General features: G+C 41.3%; 1 protein-coding gene and 1 non-coding gene across 2 annotated transcripts in view; one reads left to right on the top strand and one right to left on the bottom strand.

The window, feature by feature from the left end:
* The window catches only part of xylt1 (xylosyltransferase I), a 73,315-nt gene that overhangs the window by 43,125 nt on the left and 11,138 nt on the right, over positions 1-19,052 (top strand). Inside the window, exons 3-8 of the mRNA XM_026304309.1 lie at positions 3,163-3,335; positions 3,907-4,109; positions 9,062-9,142; positions 10,332-10,548; positions 10,990-11,166; positions 14,070-14,335. Of these exons, the coding sequence (XP_026160094.1) occupies positions 3,163-3,335; positions 3,907-4,109; positions 9,062-9,142; positions 10,332-10,548; positions 10,990-11,166; positions 14,070-14,335 (1,117 nt within the window). The remainder of the gene's footprint in view (positions 1-3,162; positions 3,336-3,906; positions 4,110-9,061; positions 9,143-10,331; positions 10,549-10,989; positions 11,167-14,069; positions 14,336-19,052) is intronic.
* trnai-uau (transfer RNA isoleucine (anticodon UAU)) lies at positions 16,963-17,056 on the bottom strand. The gene is made up of 2 exons: positions 17,019-17,056; positions 16,963-16,998 (listed from the first exon to the last, which is right to left on the bottom strand). It is a non-coding gene; the product is annotated as a tRNA-Ile (tRNA).

The following is a 19,052-nucleotide window of genomic DNA, read 5'->3' as shown; positions in this document are numbered from 1 at the left end:
AGAACTCCCTGCATTAGCTAACATGACCATACCCCGGACATACGTGCCACTGGAAATCGCCACAGAGTTGACGGAATATACTCTCCACATTTTTTGTGATGCTTCTGAGCAGGCGTATGGCTCAGTAGCCTACCTAGCCACACAGGTTGGAGACACAGTTCACGTGTTGTTTGTCATGGCGAGGTCCCGAGTGGCCCCAAAGAGTCGATGCCACGGCTGGAGTTATGTGCAGCATTGGCAGAAGCTCAACTGTCCTCCCTTATACATCAAGAACTCACTTTAAACATCTGCCAGACCTTGCTCTGGACAGAGTCCACTACAGTCCTGACCTGACTTACATCTGAGTCATGTAGTTTTAAGGTCCTTGTTCAGCTGCCGGCCGTTCCGGACTATGACAATGTCAATTAAGGGACTTTGTAATGTCGTACTGAATTTATTAGGTATACATAATAGCCATGCTATTCTGGGGGCGGCTGCTGTACATTCCTTACTGCTACTGTTATAATTATTAATATAACTTCGTTGATTTAGTCAGACATTTTTGAGTAGTCCATGGTCCTTGATGGATAATTATCAGGCATCTTATCAGACAGCTAGGGGTCCTAAAAAACCACGGGAGATTGCATTCGTGAAGAAATACCAGTCTCTATATAATACATAACCTGCCTTATACGAAGTTCTGTTCTCCAGTGAATATTCCACTACAATTATAAAGTGACAAACTGCCACCGTGTGTCTGTCTGCTCTCTGTTCACAGCGTCACATACATTACAGTCACAGAGATTCTCCAATAAATAGTCTGTCACTTTTTTTTCCTTTTTTTTTTTGCATTGCAGATTTCAAGAACAGGAAATGTTATTGTATTGTTATATTGTCGACTTCACTGCTATGATTTATATGCTTGCATACCTAGCTTTGGATGGTATCAGAGAGCAGACACCATCGCCAAAACATTTTCAGATGCAATTTGGTACAAGCCCTATGGGACATAGCTCAGCTCTTGTTTTAACCTTTCATATGAGCAGCTAAGATGGAGGGTGGGCAAGAGCCTGAAGTTACACAAGATGATGGAGGAAGCGAGAGGGGTGATAGCAGGTGAGGGAGATGCAGTTTAAAAGATTGATGGCGATGGGAAGAATGATGAACAGTGATAAGTTCAAAAGAAAGGCTTCTGTTTTTCCTTCGGAAGAAGCCCGCTTTCTCTTCAGGTGTAAAATTCTAACCATGATGCTCTTCTGCAGACAAACTCACATGCTCAACAAAACAGTAAAATTTAAGTTCACACACACACATGTGCGTGTAGCAGTGCTCATTAGTTCAGCTAGCTAGCATCGCACACATTCTCAAAGTGCTTTGTGAAGCAACTGGCCAATTATCCGTGTGCAAAGCAAACCAGTGAACCTTCTTAGCGGGCCACCAATTACTGTTCAATCTGACACAGGCCATAGCAGATTTCCCCTCTGAGCTGTCACACACAAACATGCAGAGAAAGAGAGACCACAGCCTGAAGTAAGCACAGTATGAGTGACTGACAGGAGCCATGACCAATTGGAGCCAAGGGAGCATGTCATTATCCTCACCCTTGTGGTCTGCCTTTAAAGAGAACCATGTTGGACACCTGCCCTTATATTTGAATGAATGACATCAGTTAAACAGGAGAGTCCAGGCCTTCTAATCCCCTCCCTGTCAATTTATAAAGAAAATACATGTTGGACACTTGCCCTTAAATTTTGACTAATTACAGGACCTCAGGGCCAAACAAGGAGCCAAGAGATTTTTTTTTTTTTTTTTTTTTTTTGAGGAAACATCACCTCAGGGGAATAAACAGTCTGTACTTCAGTATTCCCTTAGCTTCCTCTACTTCTTCAGCACAGACAGGCTCTCGGGAACCGAAGTCCCAAATTATAGTCATTAATCTCCTTAAGGCACATTCTGTGAACAAACATGTCTCATAAGCTGCGTGTGCACATTTGCTATAATAACTGAAGATTTAAAAACAAACATTGTGATAATGTTCAGGGGACTTGATGGTGCAGAACAGCTTCGAGGAAGGTTTGTCCAGGTTTTCTTTTTTTGTTTCTGAGTGGTTAGGGGTTGTGCAAAACTACACAATACAGCTATGTGAGGTTACAAATAGTTCTCCAGAGATGATTAGTATATGAATAGTTTAATTTGATAGTGGCTTTGCAAGCCACAACCAAAGCTGTGTTTGCCTGTATGTCTATGTCTATTGTTGTCATTTGTGTGAAATCCAAGGCATCTTTTGGGAGTTTTGCCCGAGAGGAATGATAGCACATTGTCAACCCATTCTCCACCCTGAAAGCCCCGGAGGAATTGCTTCTAGGATTCCTTTCTGAAAGAGTATAGTCGTTACAGTGTGTGTAATTTCTGGTTAAAATTGTCATAGTTCCAGTTCAATAAGAAGAAAATGGATGAATAACTCATGGTGTTGTTGTTAAGTTTTGTGCTTCATTGCAGAACTGAAGTAACTGTATAGAATATCTTTTATTCATTTATTTATTATATTTCAGTTATAGCTAGCCTTTTTATCCCAATGCATAACTGTGAGCAATTTGGCCTCCTACATCTATTTTAATTAAGTGACACAGTAAAGAGAAAAAATACCCATATTATACAACTACCTCTGTGTTTTTCAAGGCACAGTGGTTGTATTATTACCTTACAGTATGTCCTCCACAAAGCATCATCATTAATTAGTTAAGCAAGTGCTTCCACAGTTCAGGATAAGTCGTCTCAGAAACAATTTAAAATTCTAACTGAATTGTGACATAACGGTTAATTATTATGAATATGCTAATAAAACTGACTTACCGTGTTGCTTAGCAACCTTGTTGTTTAGCTATATTCATTCATTGTTTAACGGAAGAATAACACTGAATTACCACCAATAACTAATATTCATTATGATTTTGTATTTCCTTTTTTTTTTTGGCTCTTGAATAATTTATAGGCTTTCACCATCTTATAATCACAATGCTGTTTTTGAGGCTGCTCACATCTTGTCAAATAACAGATTTGATTTTGTAATCAAACATGCAAACAGGCCCTGATTGTATTACTGATGAAGAATGTGTAAATTACAAGCATTGAAAAAAAACACTAATATTCATATTTATGAGACGTTGTATTTTACCTGCACAGGTAAAGCCAATGCGAATGTCCAGTGGGATGAGGACTCTGCTGAGAGCTATCCACATAAACCAGTGAGAATAGCATTTGTCCTGGTCGTCCATGGGCGAGCTTCTCGCCAGTTTCAACGCTTGTTTAAAGCCATCTACCACACCTCGCACTTCTACTACATACATGTGGATCAGGTGAGCTACACATGGCCTACAAACAGGACTCTGAAATATAAAGCCAGCCAAGCATGTTTAAATAAATTTTTAATTTTGATTTTAAAAAATTTAATTTTTTAATGGAAGTTGAGTTAAAGTAATTACATGTTTTTTGTTAGGGCACCACAGTGGCTGAGTGGTTAGCACTGTTACCACTGTTAGCACCGTTAGCTCTGTTACCTGACATCCTGTCATCCTTTCTGTGTTTGCATGTTCTCCCTGTGCTTGTGTGGGTTTTCTCCAGGTACTCTGGTTTCCTCCCACAGTCCAAAAACATGTATGTCAGGTTGATTGGTGACTCTAAATTGCCCATAGGAGTGAGTGTGAGTGTGTGAGGTTGTGTGTCTCTATGTGGCCCTGTGATGGACTGGTGACCTGTCCAGGGTGGACCCCTGCCTTTCACCCAAAGAGAGCTGGGATAGGCTCCAGCAGATCCCTGTGACCCTGGTTAAGGAATAAGATAGATAATATAGATAATGGATGGATGGATGTTCTTTGTTAAATGTGCTTTGTTTTTAAAAAGCATTTGCTCAATCTCTTATTCTTTCAGCGTTCTAACTACCTGCACAGGCAGGTGCAGGTCTTAGCTGCCCAGTATCCCAATGTGAGGGTGACACCCTGGCGCATGGCCACCATCTGGGGTGGTGCCAGTCTGCTGACCATGTATCTTCGTAGCATGGCTGACCTACTGGCCATAAGGGACTGGAGCTGGGATTTCTTCATCAACCTCAGTGCTGCCGACTACCCCATCAGGTAATAGAGGAGCACCTCAAACCATATGGAGTTCAGTTAAAGGTGAGAGGGGAGGCCTGAGGAGAAAAACAGTCTGGTAATTTCTTTAGACCTGTCCTCTAAAGAAATGAGGTAAGAGCCAATACACGTATCTGTAAATCTGTGCATTGGACATGCTTTTCTCCTCAAGAAAGCAGTTACAAAGCATGCACAACCATAGTAGATCACTCCTCAGTCAATACTGAAGAAATTCAATATACACTAGTCTGGGCCACTGTGGTTAACTGTGAGCTTTAAATACAGAGTCACTACAAACCAAACAGATCAATGAAATAGAACCTCTGCTTTTCTCAAACCCTCTTCAGTCACACCTTCTCTTCCAAGTCCCTGCTTCCTTGTTTGCACTCCATTGAATGGGTTACATGGTGAACTGATTACAATTTAATTGCCCAGGGTCAATAGCTATTGACTTTCCAGTGCTGTGTAATGTACAGTCTGAAAGTCATCTATCCACTCAAAAATGTCCCTTTTAAAAGAGTGTAAGAGGTAATTAAAAGCCACAAAGTCTAGGTGAACTGGACATGAAGTCATGGAAATAGGTTGTTGGAGGAGAAATTTCGTGACTTGTACTTTTTATGTGAGTTTACAGTCCTTCTGGGAGTTAAGGGTCTGCTGGGTTTTTGATGTAGCTCTGCAGCAGCCAATTAAAATCCTCCCATTAAGGAGAGAGTTATCTCTTCTGCGCAGCCAGATGTCCACCAGTTGAATTTAGACAAGCTGTAATGGCCACTGGGTAAAGGAAGCTGCAGCTGATGTCTCCACAGCTGGAGCCAGGATGCAGGGGCAAATGTGGATGCTTTTCACAGAGCAGTCCAGTCTTGCTGTGTTTAGTTGTTTTTGACATATCACTGAATGCTCCTGACATGCTGTCTTGTACCTTTTTTCATGTGCATGTGTCTGTGTTTCTGCAACAGAGTGTGCACATGCGAGTTTGTCTTGGTACTGTATCTAGGTAGTTCAGTGTCTCAGCACCTGTCTGTGTACATGTGTGCATATTTATCCTGTCTATCAGAGCATGATTAAAGGTAATTGCAGGTGCGTGTGCCAAGACACTGTTTTCCTTCTGTCTTTTGCCTGCTCATTTGCATGAGGGTGATATTGTGGTGAGAAGGGCTGACAGTGAAGTTTGTAAATCCCATCTGTTGGGAAACGAAACGATTGATGGAGCGAAAGAGGGAGCCGAGAGGCAGAAATGACAGAGAGAAGCAAGGGAGCGAGAATGAGTAGTTAGGGAAGGCAAATGAGAGGGAAGTACATGTTTTGGATCTATGCAATATAAAAATATGTAAATTGAACTCTTGTATCTTTGCTTAGCAAGTGCGTTTGTAACCACAACTTGGATTCGACCAAATAAGTGCTGCATATGTACTGATTTGAACTTGCAAATGTGGTCCTTTAAAGTGGCGGGCCTGGCTTCAAGCCCCTGTGAGAAGGAGCAGCCTTGCTACTTGAGTGTCCTAAAGTATGAAACTAAAACCCATTCAGCTGTTTCGTCGCTGAAAATCCTTTATGATCAAGTGAAAAGAGACATTCTCCCTCAGAAATAAACACATCAGCATGACATTGTCATTATGGACTTACTATAGCACAGAAAAACATGCTGAAAAAGCACATGCCTCAATCTTGTCAGACTCTAAAGCACTACAACAGCATTATTCTTCCAGCCTTTTGTCAGTTCATTATTCAATAACATATTATTGTTCTATTTATCACATTACATGTATCCAGCTAATACAGTCCAACTTGCAGGAGTATTTACTTAACTTAGAGTATGGTTGGTCCCTGACATGGTCCAAATGCCACTCATCTTTCCGCTGTGACAGTGATGGTGCATCCAGGAATGCGTGGGGCTCCCCTGTCCCACGCTGCCCTGGCTATTGCAGTTGTTATCAGTGGGACTGGAGACAGGCATTATTTCCCCTCTAATTCCCTGATAATGTCTGTCCTGCCGCATGGATGACTCTCAAAGGCAAACCCAGAGCCCCTCACACCGGCAGAGTGGCTGTGCTTCCAAGGGGAGATCTACTGTGTGTGTGTGTGTGTGTGTGTGTGTGTGTGTGTGTGTGTGTGTGTGTGTGTGTGTGTGTGTGTGTGTGTGTGTGTGTGTGTGTGTGCGTGTGCGTGTGTGTGTGTGTGTGTGTCCAGAGAGGCCAGAGGATGATTTATACGCTTGCTTTGTCAGCGAGTACAAAACTCTTTCCCAGCTTTTATCTACATGGTCTCCTTGCTTTTACCACTTTAAAGCCCCTTTCATAGACTTTACAGCAGCTTTTAAGAAGTCTGAGCTTTGTGAGACAATGACTGGCTGCAGGCGTCATCACTTCCAATCTCTCTCACTGTGTCATCTGTGTCTCAGGAAAGTGCATCTGATCTTTTAGCTTTATTTCGTAAATGATATGTGTTGTTTCCTGCTGTGAAAAAAGACTTTAGAACTCAGCCAGTTCATTTAAAAATATACTTCTAAAAATTGCTAAAAGCCTATCAGGATTTTTAAATCACTGAAATTATGAAACTTTCTGTTTTTTTCATCGTAAAGATGATAAATGTGTGGTCCATCTCTCATCTGTTTGTTGTTAGTGTGAATGTGGGTTCACTATCCCCCTCTGGAATTAAATATTTAAAGTCCTTGTTATAAAAAGGGTGCATTTTGACTTAACAATAAGAACACTGGAAGTAAAACAATGGCATAATGATGATGTTTAATTGGCTATGATATTGAAAAGGTGCACATTTTGGGTGTCAGGTGAGGTTGAAACTCAGCCTTGTGTGTGTTTGAATACCGCTGTGAGACAGAACAGCCACAGGGCTGACAGTGAGCAAACTAGACCCAGTGGATGGGGTGACCACTCAGGTGGCAAATGCGGAGCTTGACATGAATTCACCTCGCTCTGTGTGTGTGTTTGTGTATGTGTGTGTGTGTGTGTGTGTGTGTGTGTGTGTGTGTGTGTGTATCTACAAATATTTATGTGTCTCTCTGCATGTATTGTCGCTGTCTATACCGGCAGATACACATACACGCATACACAGTGTGTATGTGGATTGGTAGATCGGGGTCAAGGCAAAAATCACAGCATGTGTCTGTACAGCATAACATCGGTTAGGCTTTATGGCTCAGGACTTCCTAAGATAAGCCCCCCCCCACCCCAGGCTATGAAATTGCCCCTTCAAGAGAAAATGACATTAATATGCACTTGTCCCTCCCCCCACTGATCCTTCTGTGTTTCACCAGAGCCTCACTGCTCTATTAGAAAGGCAAGCCAAGTCATCATGAAAGCCTCCACCACAGATGAAATGTTAAAGCCACTGACTTGGGCATAGCCTGCAGAGCAAAGCTTTTAGCCTGTCTGGCCTGTATATGATGGACTAGACGTCTGTACAATGTGAGAACAGCATGAAGTCATTCATCAAAATCATGGAGAGAACAATCTTTTGTATAATCCTAAATAGTTTTAACGGCTTGAAGTGAGTGAGAGACTGACAATCTACCCAGATGGGATCTTCGTAATTGATCAGGATGTGACTTAAAGTCTCTGTAAAAATACTTCTCTATAATATTAGAGCATCCCTCAATACAAAAATATATTTGCTTATTGTTGCTTGAATGTCCGTCCTTCACTGTTCTGAATTTTGACACCTCAAGGTTGTTTTTACATGTATCTGCTCAAGGAGCCTAGTTTGTCTAGGCCAGTATAGTTCCTTTTAACTGCACATTCACATGCACATCATAGCTACCTCATGTGACCTGCGTCACCTGTGCACATCCTCAGAAAGGAACGTTAAGTGTGCGTGACATGCAATTCATGACATGACTGGAAGTGTCAAATAAGATCACCAAAAGAATGAATAAAATTTTGGCAAAGAAATGTAGATCGAGCTTTTCTGGGTGACATACTATCTGCAATGTCAACGCTGCTGTTTTCTCTGCCATCAACAAAACTATTTTACTGTTGCCATTTTTTTTTTCATATTCTGCAATTGTACAGAAGTTGAAGTTCATGAAGAAGATGTCCAGGGATGAGCAAATTCTAATCTGCCTATGAGAGGATATACTTGTGGCTTAAAACTTACATGTACAGTACATACAGGATTTTGTTGCATCAGTTTCCACATCAGTTTTTAAGCCAATTATATATCAATATGCAATTTACACAAGTATAATGTGGAAATTTAAAACTTGGATGTTAAAGAGAAGTATGAGACATCTTTTGTTCAGGTCACATGTTTGACATGAAAAATATTTCCATATTACTTTTAAATATTCACGGTTAAATTAGGAAGAGTCAAAGTTAAAGTTTGAAACAATAAACATCTTAAATTCATTAAGGGTTAACATTGATCATGACTCTGTGGGTGTGATTTCATGATATTTGATTGACCCCCACAACTACTTATGTTATGTTATGTTGTGAATAAACTATGAAAATATCTGTGCACAAGTATGTCACATCACTTTTTCACTGTGAGACATAGTGAAACCCACAAAATTGTCTTTTAAAAAGTCTTTTAAAAATGTAAGTGTGATGTATTTGCAGATGGATGTACAAATACATACTTTACGCTCTGTTAGCTGCATGCCAGGCTCACAGTCAGGTGGGGGGTTTTATTATGAGCAAGGTTAGCTTGTTGCCCCATATCACATTTGATCTATCATTCTACAAAAAAAGGAAAGAGTGATTGTCAGGTGGTCGCAACAACAAATGAGTGATAGTGTTGCTCTGTAACTGCTCAATGTGGGATATAAGCAACTGCCTGCTAATAACGTTGCCAGGGCAACATAAGAGGTGATGATATGTCAAAGTTGGGATCACAAGTTGTTTGCGTTTCCCTCTACACTGCAAAATCAATGTTCCATTTCTAGTTAGGAGTTGCCATATGTTTTCCAGTGAAATGTAAGTAATTATCTTTCATTTCAGGACCAATAACCAGCTGGTGGCCTTCCTGTCCAAATATAGAGAGATGAACTTCATCAAGTCCCATGGCAGGGACAACGCCAGGTGAGATGGAAATTTTGAAACATTTTAATCTCCCTACAACACCCAACCTAACATCATCTTTGACTTTTTTCTTTGACTAGCTGCCTGAGTTTCTCTCTCTTACTCACAAACTCAGCCGCACCTACTTGCACACAGTGTGCACTCCTGCCTGCACGGCAGGGTCGCTGAATCATAATACAATTAGCTCCCATCTGTGGCTTCATTAATTAACCTTCCTAGTGGGGTGAGCTAGCGAGGTCACTGCCAGACTGGCCGCCTCTGCTGCCACCCTCTGCTCTGCCTCATCACACTCCAGTGGCAAACCAGTCATCACCCGACACTGTGGGAAAAATACCCCAAAAACACAGAAAAAAAATGTTAAAAACCCACACACCCAGCATGGATGCCTGACTCAGAGTGATTCAACAGTACCTTTTTGTGTTTGCAGTCTCAGGATTGTATTCAGTGCTGTTTGATGAGAGTAAGGCTGTATTGTTACTGATTTAATTCGCTATTAAAAACAGCAATGATTCTGGTAATCCACCAGTATATGCATATGCCTGGGTGGTTGAAATGTCATCTTTACGTTTACATGCCCCTGTGAACTACAACGTTAATACGTCACAAGTCTTTGTTGCTATTCAGAGTCTGCCTGACCTGTATTTGACTTTCTCCATCTCCATACATTCACAGGAGCATCATCCATTATGTATGCACAGTGTCACTCTATAGCGCTTTTGGCAAATATTGCACTAGGAATTTAATAAAGTTAGTGAGGTTGAGTGTTGTCTTCATATCCTCCTGAGCATATTTTCCGTATGTGCCCTAATCTTTTTTTATTACCTCTTTTGCTTTTCACCAGTATTCACCAAAAATTTCTTTTAGAAGAGGCAGATCAAGATTGGTTAAACACATTTTCACCACTGTTATTAGAGCCACTCAAAAGTTGCTTTTCCCACTAAAAGAGGACAGTGTTCCCTGGAGTTTACCGTCACCAAGTGCCTCTTATGACAAGCACCTCTTATAAATGCTTCCTTTTTTGTAGAAAGTAAAAAAAAAACAAAACTATAGGGAGGACATACAGATGAGCTGCTGATTATGAATAGGAGTATATAAACAGAACCAGAAATGCTTTGTTTTTTTTACCATTCACAGTAAACAACAGTTTTTTGTATATTTAAATGTATTCATATCTGTGTGTGTGTTTTAGGTTTATCCGTAAACAGGGTCTGGATCGTCTGTTCTACGAGTGCGACACCCACATGTGGAGGCTGGGTGACCGTAAAATCCCAGAAGGCATCAGTGTGGATGGTGGGTCCGACTGGTTCCTTCTCAACCGCAAGTTTGTGGAATATGTCATAAATTCCAAGGACGATCTGGTCACCAGCATGAAACGCTTCTACGCCTACACTCTGCTGCCTGCTGAGGTAACAATCACACACACACACACACCGCTTTCACACTTCGGATGTTTCTTAATGTTAGACTGACAGGTAAACACTGCATTGTGCTTCCACTGTATCATTTATAGAAGAAGCATATACTGTTCCTTCTTTATTGCCGTGTTAGATGTGCAGAGGGGAAAAATAACTTAGAAATTGACAAACTGTAAAATGAAGGAAAGATGTCAAGGCTGACTCCTTCAGCTGTATGCAAAGATGAGATGAGAACTGAATGATGTCTGTGGGAAAATTGTATGTTTATCATGAGCTGCTCTGAATCCCAGTTCTCTGGCGCTACTCTATTTCCTCAAGTGAATTGAATGGTGTAAAAAATAAAACATATACAATTTTCTAATTTTGTCTCCCTGTCTCTGCACCTCCCCTCTCCCTATTTCTGCCTATTCATTTCTACTTCTCATCTTCCAGTCATTCTTCCACACAGTGTTGGAAAACAGTGCCCACTGTGAGAGCATGGTGGATAATAACCTGCGCATCACCAACTGGAACCGTAAACTTGGCTGTAAGTGCCAGTACAAGCACATTGTGGACTGGTGTGGCTGCTCCCCTAATGACTTCAAACCTGCAGACTTCCACCGCTTCCAGGTAATGAAAAAACATAACACTAATGTAGAGAAACTCACTTTTGGCTTGTATCAGAGGGGTTCTCAGGGTTTCAAATACTGGAGACATTGTGGTAATTAAAGAAAAAAGGAAAAATGGCTGACTATCTTCATATTTTCTAGACTTGTCCTTTTATTTTTTATTTTCTTTGGAATCTTTGGAAGAAAACCTAATTGCACTTTCATTACACAATACCTGGGCAAAGTTCCTGATAAATCTATGGCCCAGATTAAATATCTTTTAAAAATACTTTCAACATAAAAAAGCCATCACATAGATGACTGGTCTGCTGTTGTGAGTGGCACTGAATGGAGAAATAGACTTGTATCTAAAAACTTCAACATGAACAATACGCAAAATACCATAAAATGGGTTGTACAGTATATGTGTATTTATAGGATTAATTGTAAAGCAAATTTCACAATAAAATTCACAACTACAGTTGTGTACAAATATGCATTTAAAAGTGCATCCGGAGTTACATAGAAAGCAGGCTGCTCTCAATTACACATCTTCAGCTTCTCTTATTGTAAATCCAAAGGAAGTTTGAAAGATCATTTTTTATTCTCAAATGTCTGAATCGAAGTAAGCGTGAATTTGGTGGTAAGATTGGTGTTTTTAATTTAAACCTTTACTTAAGTCTGAAACTTCACTTTTAGCAGATATAGTCCCTGTACTTTCCCAAAGTACTCCAGATAAAAAGCTGTATCTCCAAGCATATGTCCTTCAGAGACAACAGATAAACCTACGATGTAAAAATACATTGCTTTGTCAGATGTTTGAAGCACACACCCCTCGGTATGTTGTGGGAAATCAGCAGCGATCATTCTCTACCTCTTTAGGTTTGTCCTCTCAGCCTCAGCATCCGGCTGGTTCCCACAGCGTTCACAATCAATATGTGCAAAATGATGTCTCGATTAGTATGACCCTGAAAAGAAAAAAAATTAATAGCAATTAGATTCTTTTTGCCTTGGGTATAGAAGAGAGAGGAGGGTTAGTTACCTCTTCACACAGAAGGTGAATGAATGGCAGTGAATCCCGGGACTGCACAGAAAATCAGTATTGCAGTTTGACTTTTAATGTGCTCCTAAAAAGTAAAAGCTGCGGTACAAAGTAAAAACATTCTGCCACAGTTAAGTATCACTTAAAGTCATATTCTTTAAGTACTGTGACTCACTTCTTGCCCGTCCTTCACATACCAGCCAAAGCAGTCACACTGACCTCAGTTCTCCCTTCGTCAGACCCGTCTGCCGTCTGTCTCGTCTCAGTCTCTGGCAGTTCAGTGCCAACACATTACCACAGGTCCTTGGCACTCCCTTCTGGGTCTGGTAGGCACAGTGGTGTGCAACCCTGGGAACAAAGCAGCCTTTCCAGATATCAGCCAGGCTGTGGTATAAATAGGAATTAATATCCTATTGAGTGCATGATCTGAGTCAACTTGAGTGAAGTAGTTGGGAAGATACAGAGAAGTAAAATAGCTTTAAAATTTGTTTTGCAGATGAGAGGAATAATTTAAAGTAGAACTGTGGAGTTTCCCACATAGTGATTTTATTAGTGTGCTCATCTTCAGACAAAGTGGGGTGATGTGCATTTTGCGGTGTGTTTCAGAATTAGGTGTATTTGAGATGTCTGTTGGCAAAACAGGCTGTGACAGTTTGGCTCTTGACTGCTTAGAGGGCAGTATCAGAAAATACAAGGTCTGGACATGTGTAAACACTAAACCTCTCAATGTTTTTCTTGAAATATGTAGCCAGTCACAAAGGGTTAATGCTTCATCTGGTACAACATAAAGCCACATCAGCAGCCGACAGTCGCCGCTCAAGCATGAGAAAGTGATGAACTCCAAAATGTCCACCGCTTCATTTGGTCTCCTGTGTTTTTTAGCAAGTAGCACCAAGGTGTTTGGTGCAGGTATCTATGGGTAAATAGTTTTGTGCCTAGAAGTGAAAAGATTTCTTTGTGTCTAAGCCAACCTGTGGAGGCAGCAGATTTCATGATGCACCATCAAGCACACAAGAAAGAGTGTGGGAGGAACAGAGAGAGCGAGAAAGAATTGGGTGGAGTTTTGAGTCCAGGCAGAGTGACAAACACAAGCACATCTTCAAAAAAATAAGATAATGAATGGATGGATCAACAGAGAAAAGCTTAATAAAATACAATAGAAGAAAAATGTTATAGTCAGGACACTATCACTAAATGTGCATGGTCAAATGGCTTCTAGACCACCTCTGCAAGTGATTGGCTCACAATCTGCCCTCCTGGTCCTTTACATCCATATTTAGTGCTATCCACTTGTGATCAGATCACTCAGGATGCTTTTCAAAGTCAAGTGTTAACAGGTTCTCTGTCAAAACAATTGGTAGTCGAGTTGCATTGTGGGTAATGCGGGCACAATTATTTGAGTAGGAAAAATCAGAAAAAAAAAGATGATATCTCTGGTTTTGCTGTATTGATTTTCATCCTTTTTTTTCTTTGAACTACATCCCTCATAGAGGTCACGTCACGACCCGTCATGACCTCAGGCGTGGGAACCACTGGTATAGATTTAGTACATATGGACTATTTAGTCTGCAAGTGAAAGAGCAAGTGAGACTGAGGAGAGAGTAATTTTGATTTAATGTATATAATTCATTGACAACTCCATACAGAAAAGATTTACATTGTTTTTATCATCCGTCTTCTACCACCACTTCTTTACCTTTTCTTTATTCTCTCCTCACACATCCCTTCAACACGCATCTTACACATCACATTTTTTCCCATGCCATCCTGGCACACTGTCATTTCTTAATCTTCTCCTTTTTTCTTCTCCTTATCTCATCCGTCCCTGCCTTGCTGTTCTGTTCCCTTCCCTCCTGCCCTCCACCTTTTCCTTTCCTCTGCAGCAAACTGTGCGGCCCACCTTCTTTGCCAGAAAGTTTGAAGCCAGCGTAAACCAGGAGATAGTGAACCAGTTGGACGCCTACCTGTTTGGACAGTTTTCCCAGGGGACGCCGGCACTGAACTCATACTGGGAGAATGTGTATGATGAGCCAGATGGTGTGGCCAGCCTGTCGGACACACAGCTCACATACTATCACTCCTTCTCACGGATGGGCCTGGCCAGGGCGACGGCGTCACTGCAGGGAAACCCGAAGGATCACAGCTGCAGGTTTGTGTTGTAAACACATGCAGACAATACTTCTATTCTCTGTGTACACCCATCATTGTCCTTATAGCATCATCCACAGGTGCACTTCAGTTGGTTTTTGCTCTCAAAAGTCAGCCACACCTGTGTTAGCATGAGAAACCACAACCTATCTTAAAAACCCTTTGTAGCTCTATTAATGCACTGATGTCCGGCATCACATCATAGAAACAGAATAACCGTGAATAGTTCCAACGGGCCACTGGGAACTCTGGGTAATGCTCTTCAGTATGCAACACAATATCACACTCTGGTGAATTTAACCCTGATATAATGAGCTCATGGGTCATGGCACTGACAGTTGTCCCTTCTGGCCACTGTAATATTAGTAGAAATATATAAATTCCACAGTGTTGTTAATATTTCTGGGTAAAATGAGAACGGAAAAGCACACTATCCTTTCATATTTACTGTCCAAATGCAATATTTCAGCTTCATGTAGCTGCATGTCAGGGTTTTACAGCTTCTGTTTTCAGGTGCATCTGGTCTAGTAGTATTTTAGGGTAAATTTTGCAGCCGTTTCTTTGAAACCTAGAGTCAAAGTGATTTGAAAACAGTGACAAATATGCTGATTCAAAACCCAAAGCAGAGATGTAATTTGCTCATTTGTGACAGAAATAACCATGCATCTTATAAAAAAACATCTTACTTCGAAATAATAAGGCAAACATGACACTGACAATTTATGGAGGAGAGCAGTTGTTTTAACAATATCTGAAGACACACTATGATCAGATCTGCTGCGGTTTTTGTTGGTAGCCATCCAAGCTGTTGTTGCTTATTGTTCCCCTAAGGAAAGTTCCACAAATCCACAGGTAAACTAACTGATAGCAACTTTAAGAGCAGTGTCATTCACACAAATCTGGCCTCTCTGTGTCAGCTGAGATGCTTTAGTACGGTAGGGCATTTAGTGTCATGGCCCCCCTTAAGCACACTGCTGCATTGTGGGTGTCCTGTAAGGTCCTGTGGGTAAAGCTGAGCAGAAGAAGGAAGTATGTTTCCAACTGTGAAACTTCAAAACAATCAGTCAGCTACAGCTGTTTCTACTCGGCATCTGTTAAAAGAGACAGACCAAGGAAACGTGGCTACACACATAATGTATGTGTGTGTGTGTTTTTATGCATAGCTCTGTCATTGCCATTGCCAGGAAAATGCAAGCAAACCTAGTCTTTAATGTTTATGTGTTTGTATGTTATGTTTGTGTTTATGTGTTACGTTTTGTTGCTGTGTACACATGTATGTTTGGCTTCCTGTTATAAATACACAAAAACTGAAGTATGTGCGTGTTAGCCTCATTAAGCCTTTGGGTGCAAATTCGAAGTCAAGATGAGGTTTGTGAGCTGCCTGAATACTTCCTCTATTAGTGGGTTTTAGCATCTCTTTTCAAAGTTGTTTTAATGATGTTTTTCTATAGCTGAGACTGTGTTTTTTCATTTTATTTGCACTTGAGCTATTTAAACACAGAAGAGGTGGAGAGATCATGATAAACATACCTTTCTGAAAGCAGGATTGGGGAAGGAGGATAATGGTGTTTTTTGTTGTTGCTGCTGTTGCTTTGTCCCACATGATAACAAACTGAATATACTTGAATTTTGGATTGATTGGCAGGTTAAACATGACATTGAAGACATCACCATAGCCTTTCTTTCACAGTTTCTTTGGCATTCTATGCACAAACCAATCAATGAGTCAATAAATGAATTAGCAGGTGAGTGCTACTGAAGGTATTTCCAGAATCCTTAAAGACTCTTCTGACTATCCATCCATCCATTATCTATACCTGCTTATTCCTTAACCAGTGTCACGGGGATCTGCTGGAGCCTATCCCAGCTCTCTTTGGGTGAAAGGCAGGGGTACACCCTGGACAGGTCACCAGTCCATCACAGGCCCACATAGAGACAAACAATCTCACACACTCACACTCACTCCTATGGGCAATTTAGAGTCACCAATCAACCTGACATACATGTTTTTGGACTGTGGGAGGAAACCAGAGTACCTGGAGAAAACCCACACAAGCACAGGGAGAACATGCAAACTCCACATAGAAAGGCCGGGTTTCTGTGAGGCAACAGTGCTAACCACTCATCCACCGTGCTGCCAATATTTTTAACCCACTCCTGTAACAGGTCATCTATTTTCTAATCTTAACATGGTAACTTGTTCAATTTGTAGAATGTAAATGATTTTTTTTAAATGGTATATCAGTTGTGTTCATTCATTCATATTCATTTCTCTTTCCAATATTTATCTATGTACTTAAAACAATAATATTTTAATTGTGTTTTAAGTTAAGTTATTACCCTTATTAGTCCCACAATGGGGAAATTCTATTGCCACCCAGGGTGCACACACACCCAGGGAGGCAGGCAGCCGGTGCTGTGGTGCCCAGGGGTCCGGTGCCTTGCTAACACCATCTCAATTGTGGTGTTGAAGGTGGACAGGGCACTGTAGGCTATTCACTCCATCCCACACAGACCTGAGACTCAAACCTGCAATTTTCAGGTTACAAGTCTAACTGCCTATGAGTGTAAGGTCAGAAATAGTGTATATAGACTATTACTTCAACACGAAGGCAGGCAAACAGTGACTGCTCCAGGTGAGGCTTGAACTCACAACCTCGGCATCACTCTGCAGGTTACTGTCTTATAAGTACCGCGCGCTGACCGATTGCGCCACTGGAGCTGTGGTTTACAAACATAGCAAGGATATCTTTTATTTTTTGATTTTGATGTTTGAAGGGTTTTGGGTAATTTAAGGTAGTAAAGTACCTTCACCAGGTATTTCTATCTCTGATACTTCAATATGATGGAAACATATGACAGGAATATGTTATCCATGTTATCTGGTTGTAGTGTTTTCCAGGTTTAGGGGCTGCCTCATTTAACACAATACACAGACAGAAAGGCAGTCATGCTACTTCACTTGCCAGGAAAATGCAAGCAAATGCACCTGAATGGAACCTATGAAAAATAAAATTTCTCATAATCTGTGGTGTAGTATACACACATGAAGGCATTACTGATACTCCTCAGTGTGTTGCAAGATAAGTATACTGTATGATTCTTGTTTGTGAAGGTTTGAGGGCGAAATCAGGAGCCAGAGCATATAATAATACAGTGAACTACAATGAGTCAACAGTTGCAGTGAGGCATTGTTCAGATTAAGCTGAAAACAAAAGGAAAAGAGCATGATGATATCTCCTGTTTTAGGCCCACTCTGGTTTATAGACCATTAAATACACAGTGTGTGTGGCGTGACAACCAAAGCCGCCTGGAGCCGTGTTATTTATGTTTTATTGATCTAGAATTACGCTGATGAAGGCAAGTAATTAAAACTGATAAAGTTTATTCTTCCAAGTCTAAAGTAGTGAAAGCTGATGAATCTAAATCGAGCCTTGGTCTGATGTCTGAAGTCTGACCATATATGGTTATGTGTGGCTATGTGTTTAGAATTCAGATGTGCCACCAACAGATGGTTGGATCAGCCTCAGTGTGAGACTGGAGCAACAGAGAGGAAAAGGCCCCAGAAAAAGATCTGGCTCTTTTAGCAGCCTGCTGCGACTGGAGAGACTATGGAGTAAAAACTTGAATGGAGCTTCTGTGCAGGCTACACCCCAACTCTTTCTCACTGCCTCTCACACTGGCAACCGCATCTCTTTCGCAAAAGACGGGAGGGCCTGAGAGACAGGGATGGAAAGCAGGATGACAGAAGGAGAAGAGAGGAAAGGTGCAAAGAAGAAAAAGCAGATGGGAGATGAGAGAGGAGGGGAATGGAAACAGTGGGAAAGGGAGCAGGATAGGATGGAGTGTGCTGTGCTCTCCTTGTGTGTGTAAATATTTGCTGTTCTGCTTGTCAGGGTAGCATTTACCAGGACGGGTTGACTCCTGGTCCTTTAGTGGAATACTGATGAGACCCTGAGCTCTGGGGAACAGAGAGACAGTGTGTCTGTGTGTGTACACACCCTTGCTCGTAAAAAAAAGGAGGAATAAAGATGTGTTTAAGAAAGCAGAAGAGACGAAGGATGAGAAATCTGGGCAAGAAGGAGCGTGCAGAGAGCATCTGTGGAATGTTCTCCAGCAGTGCCCACCCTGGCCCCTTTTTTGTTTTTCCAGAAGTCACTGGTTTCCCCAGGGGCCTGCCCCTGCCACGTATGAAGCGACACAAACAAACAACAGAGGGGCAAGACCTTCATTTAGCTGCAGCTGACTGGATGACCCAGTTCAACTTTCTTCCGCAAGCATATGTGTTTACTTGGACCGTGTGTGTGTGTGTGTGTGTGATCAGAACTCAGACTAAATCTGCTGCCAGTACAGCCTGTGAATATTCTGTAATCTTCTATTGCTCGCAGACCACTGTGGTCTCGACTGTCACACCTTCTTTAATCAGCCCTGTCACTTCTGAACTGCAGCATACTGTATTTTGAGCTAGACAACACATTGTAAAGCAATAATTAGCATAGGTTTGATATTTACCTAGTTCGGTGGAGGTTTTCAGATGTACCTGCACTTTAATTGTTCACCACGGTTGACACGTCTTTGACGAATTGGTTTTCTGTTAAAGGTTATTGAATTAATGTCCAGCATTTTACACAATCAGAGCAAATCAGCTCTCTACTAACCTTCACTGAAAACATACTGTAGATCAGCATCTAGCCACTTTAGCATGTCCAAGGCTGGTG

Source organism: Mastacembelus armatus, chromosome 1 (assembly GCF_900324485.2).
Source record: "Mastacembelus armatus chromosome 1, fMasArm1.2, whole genome shotgun sequence".
Taxonomy (NCBI): domain Eukaryota; kingdom Metazoa; phylum Chordata; class Actinopteri; order Synbranchiformes; family Mastacembelidae; genus Mastacembelus; species Mastacembelus armatus.
The sequence above is the reverse complement of the archived record's forward strand: the minus strand, read 5'-3'. Positions and strand labels throughout refer to the sequence as shown.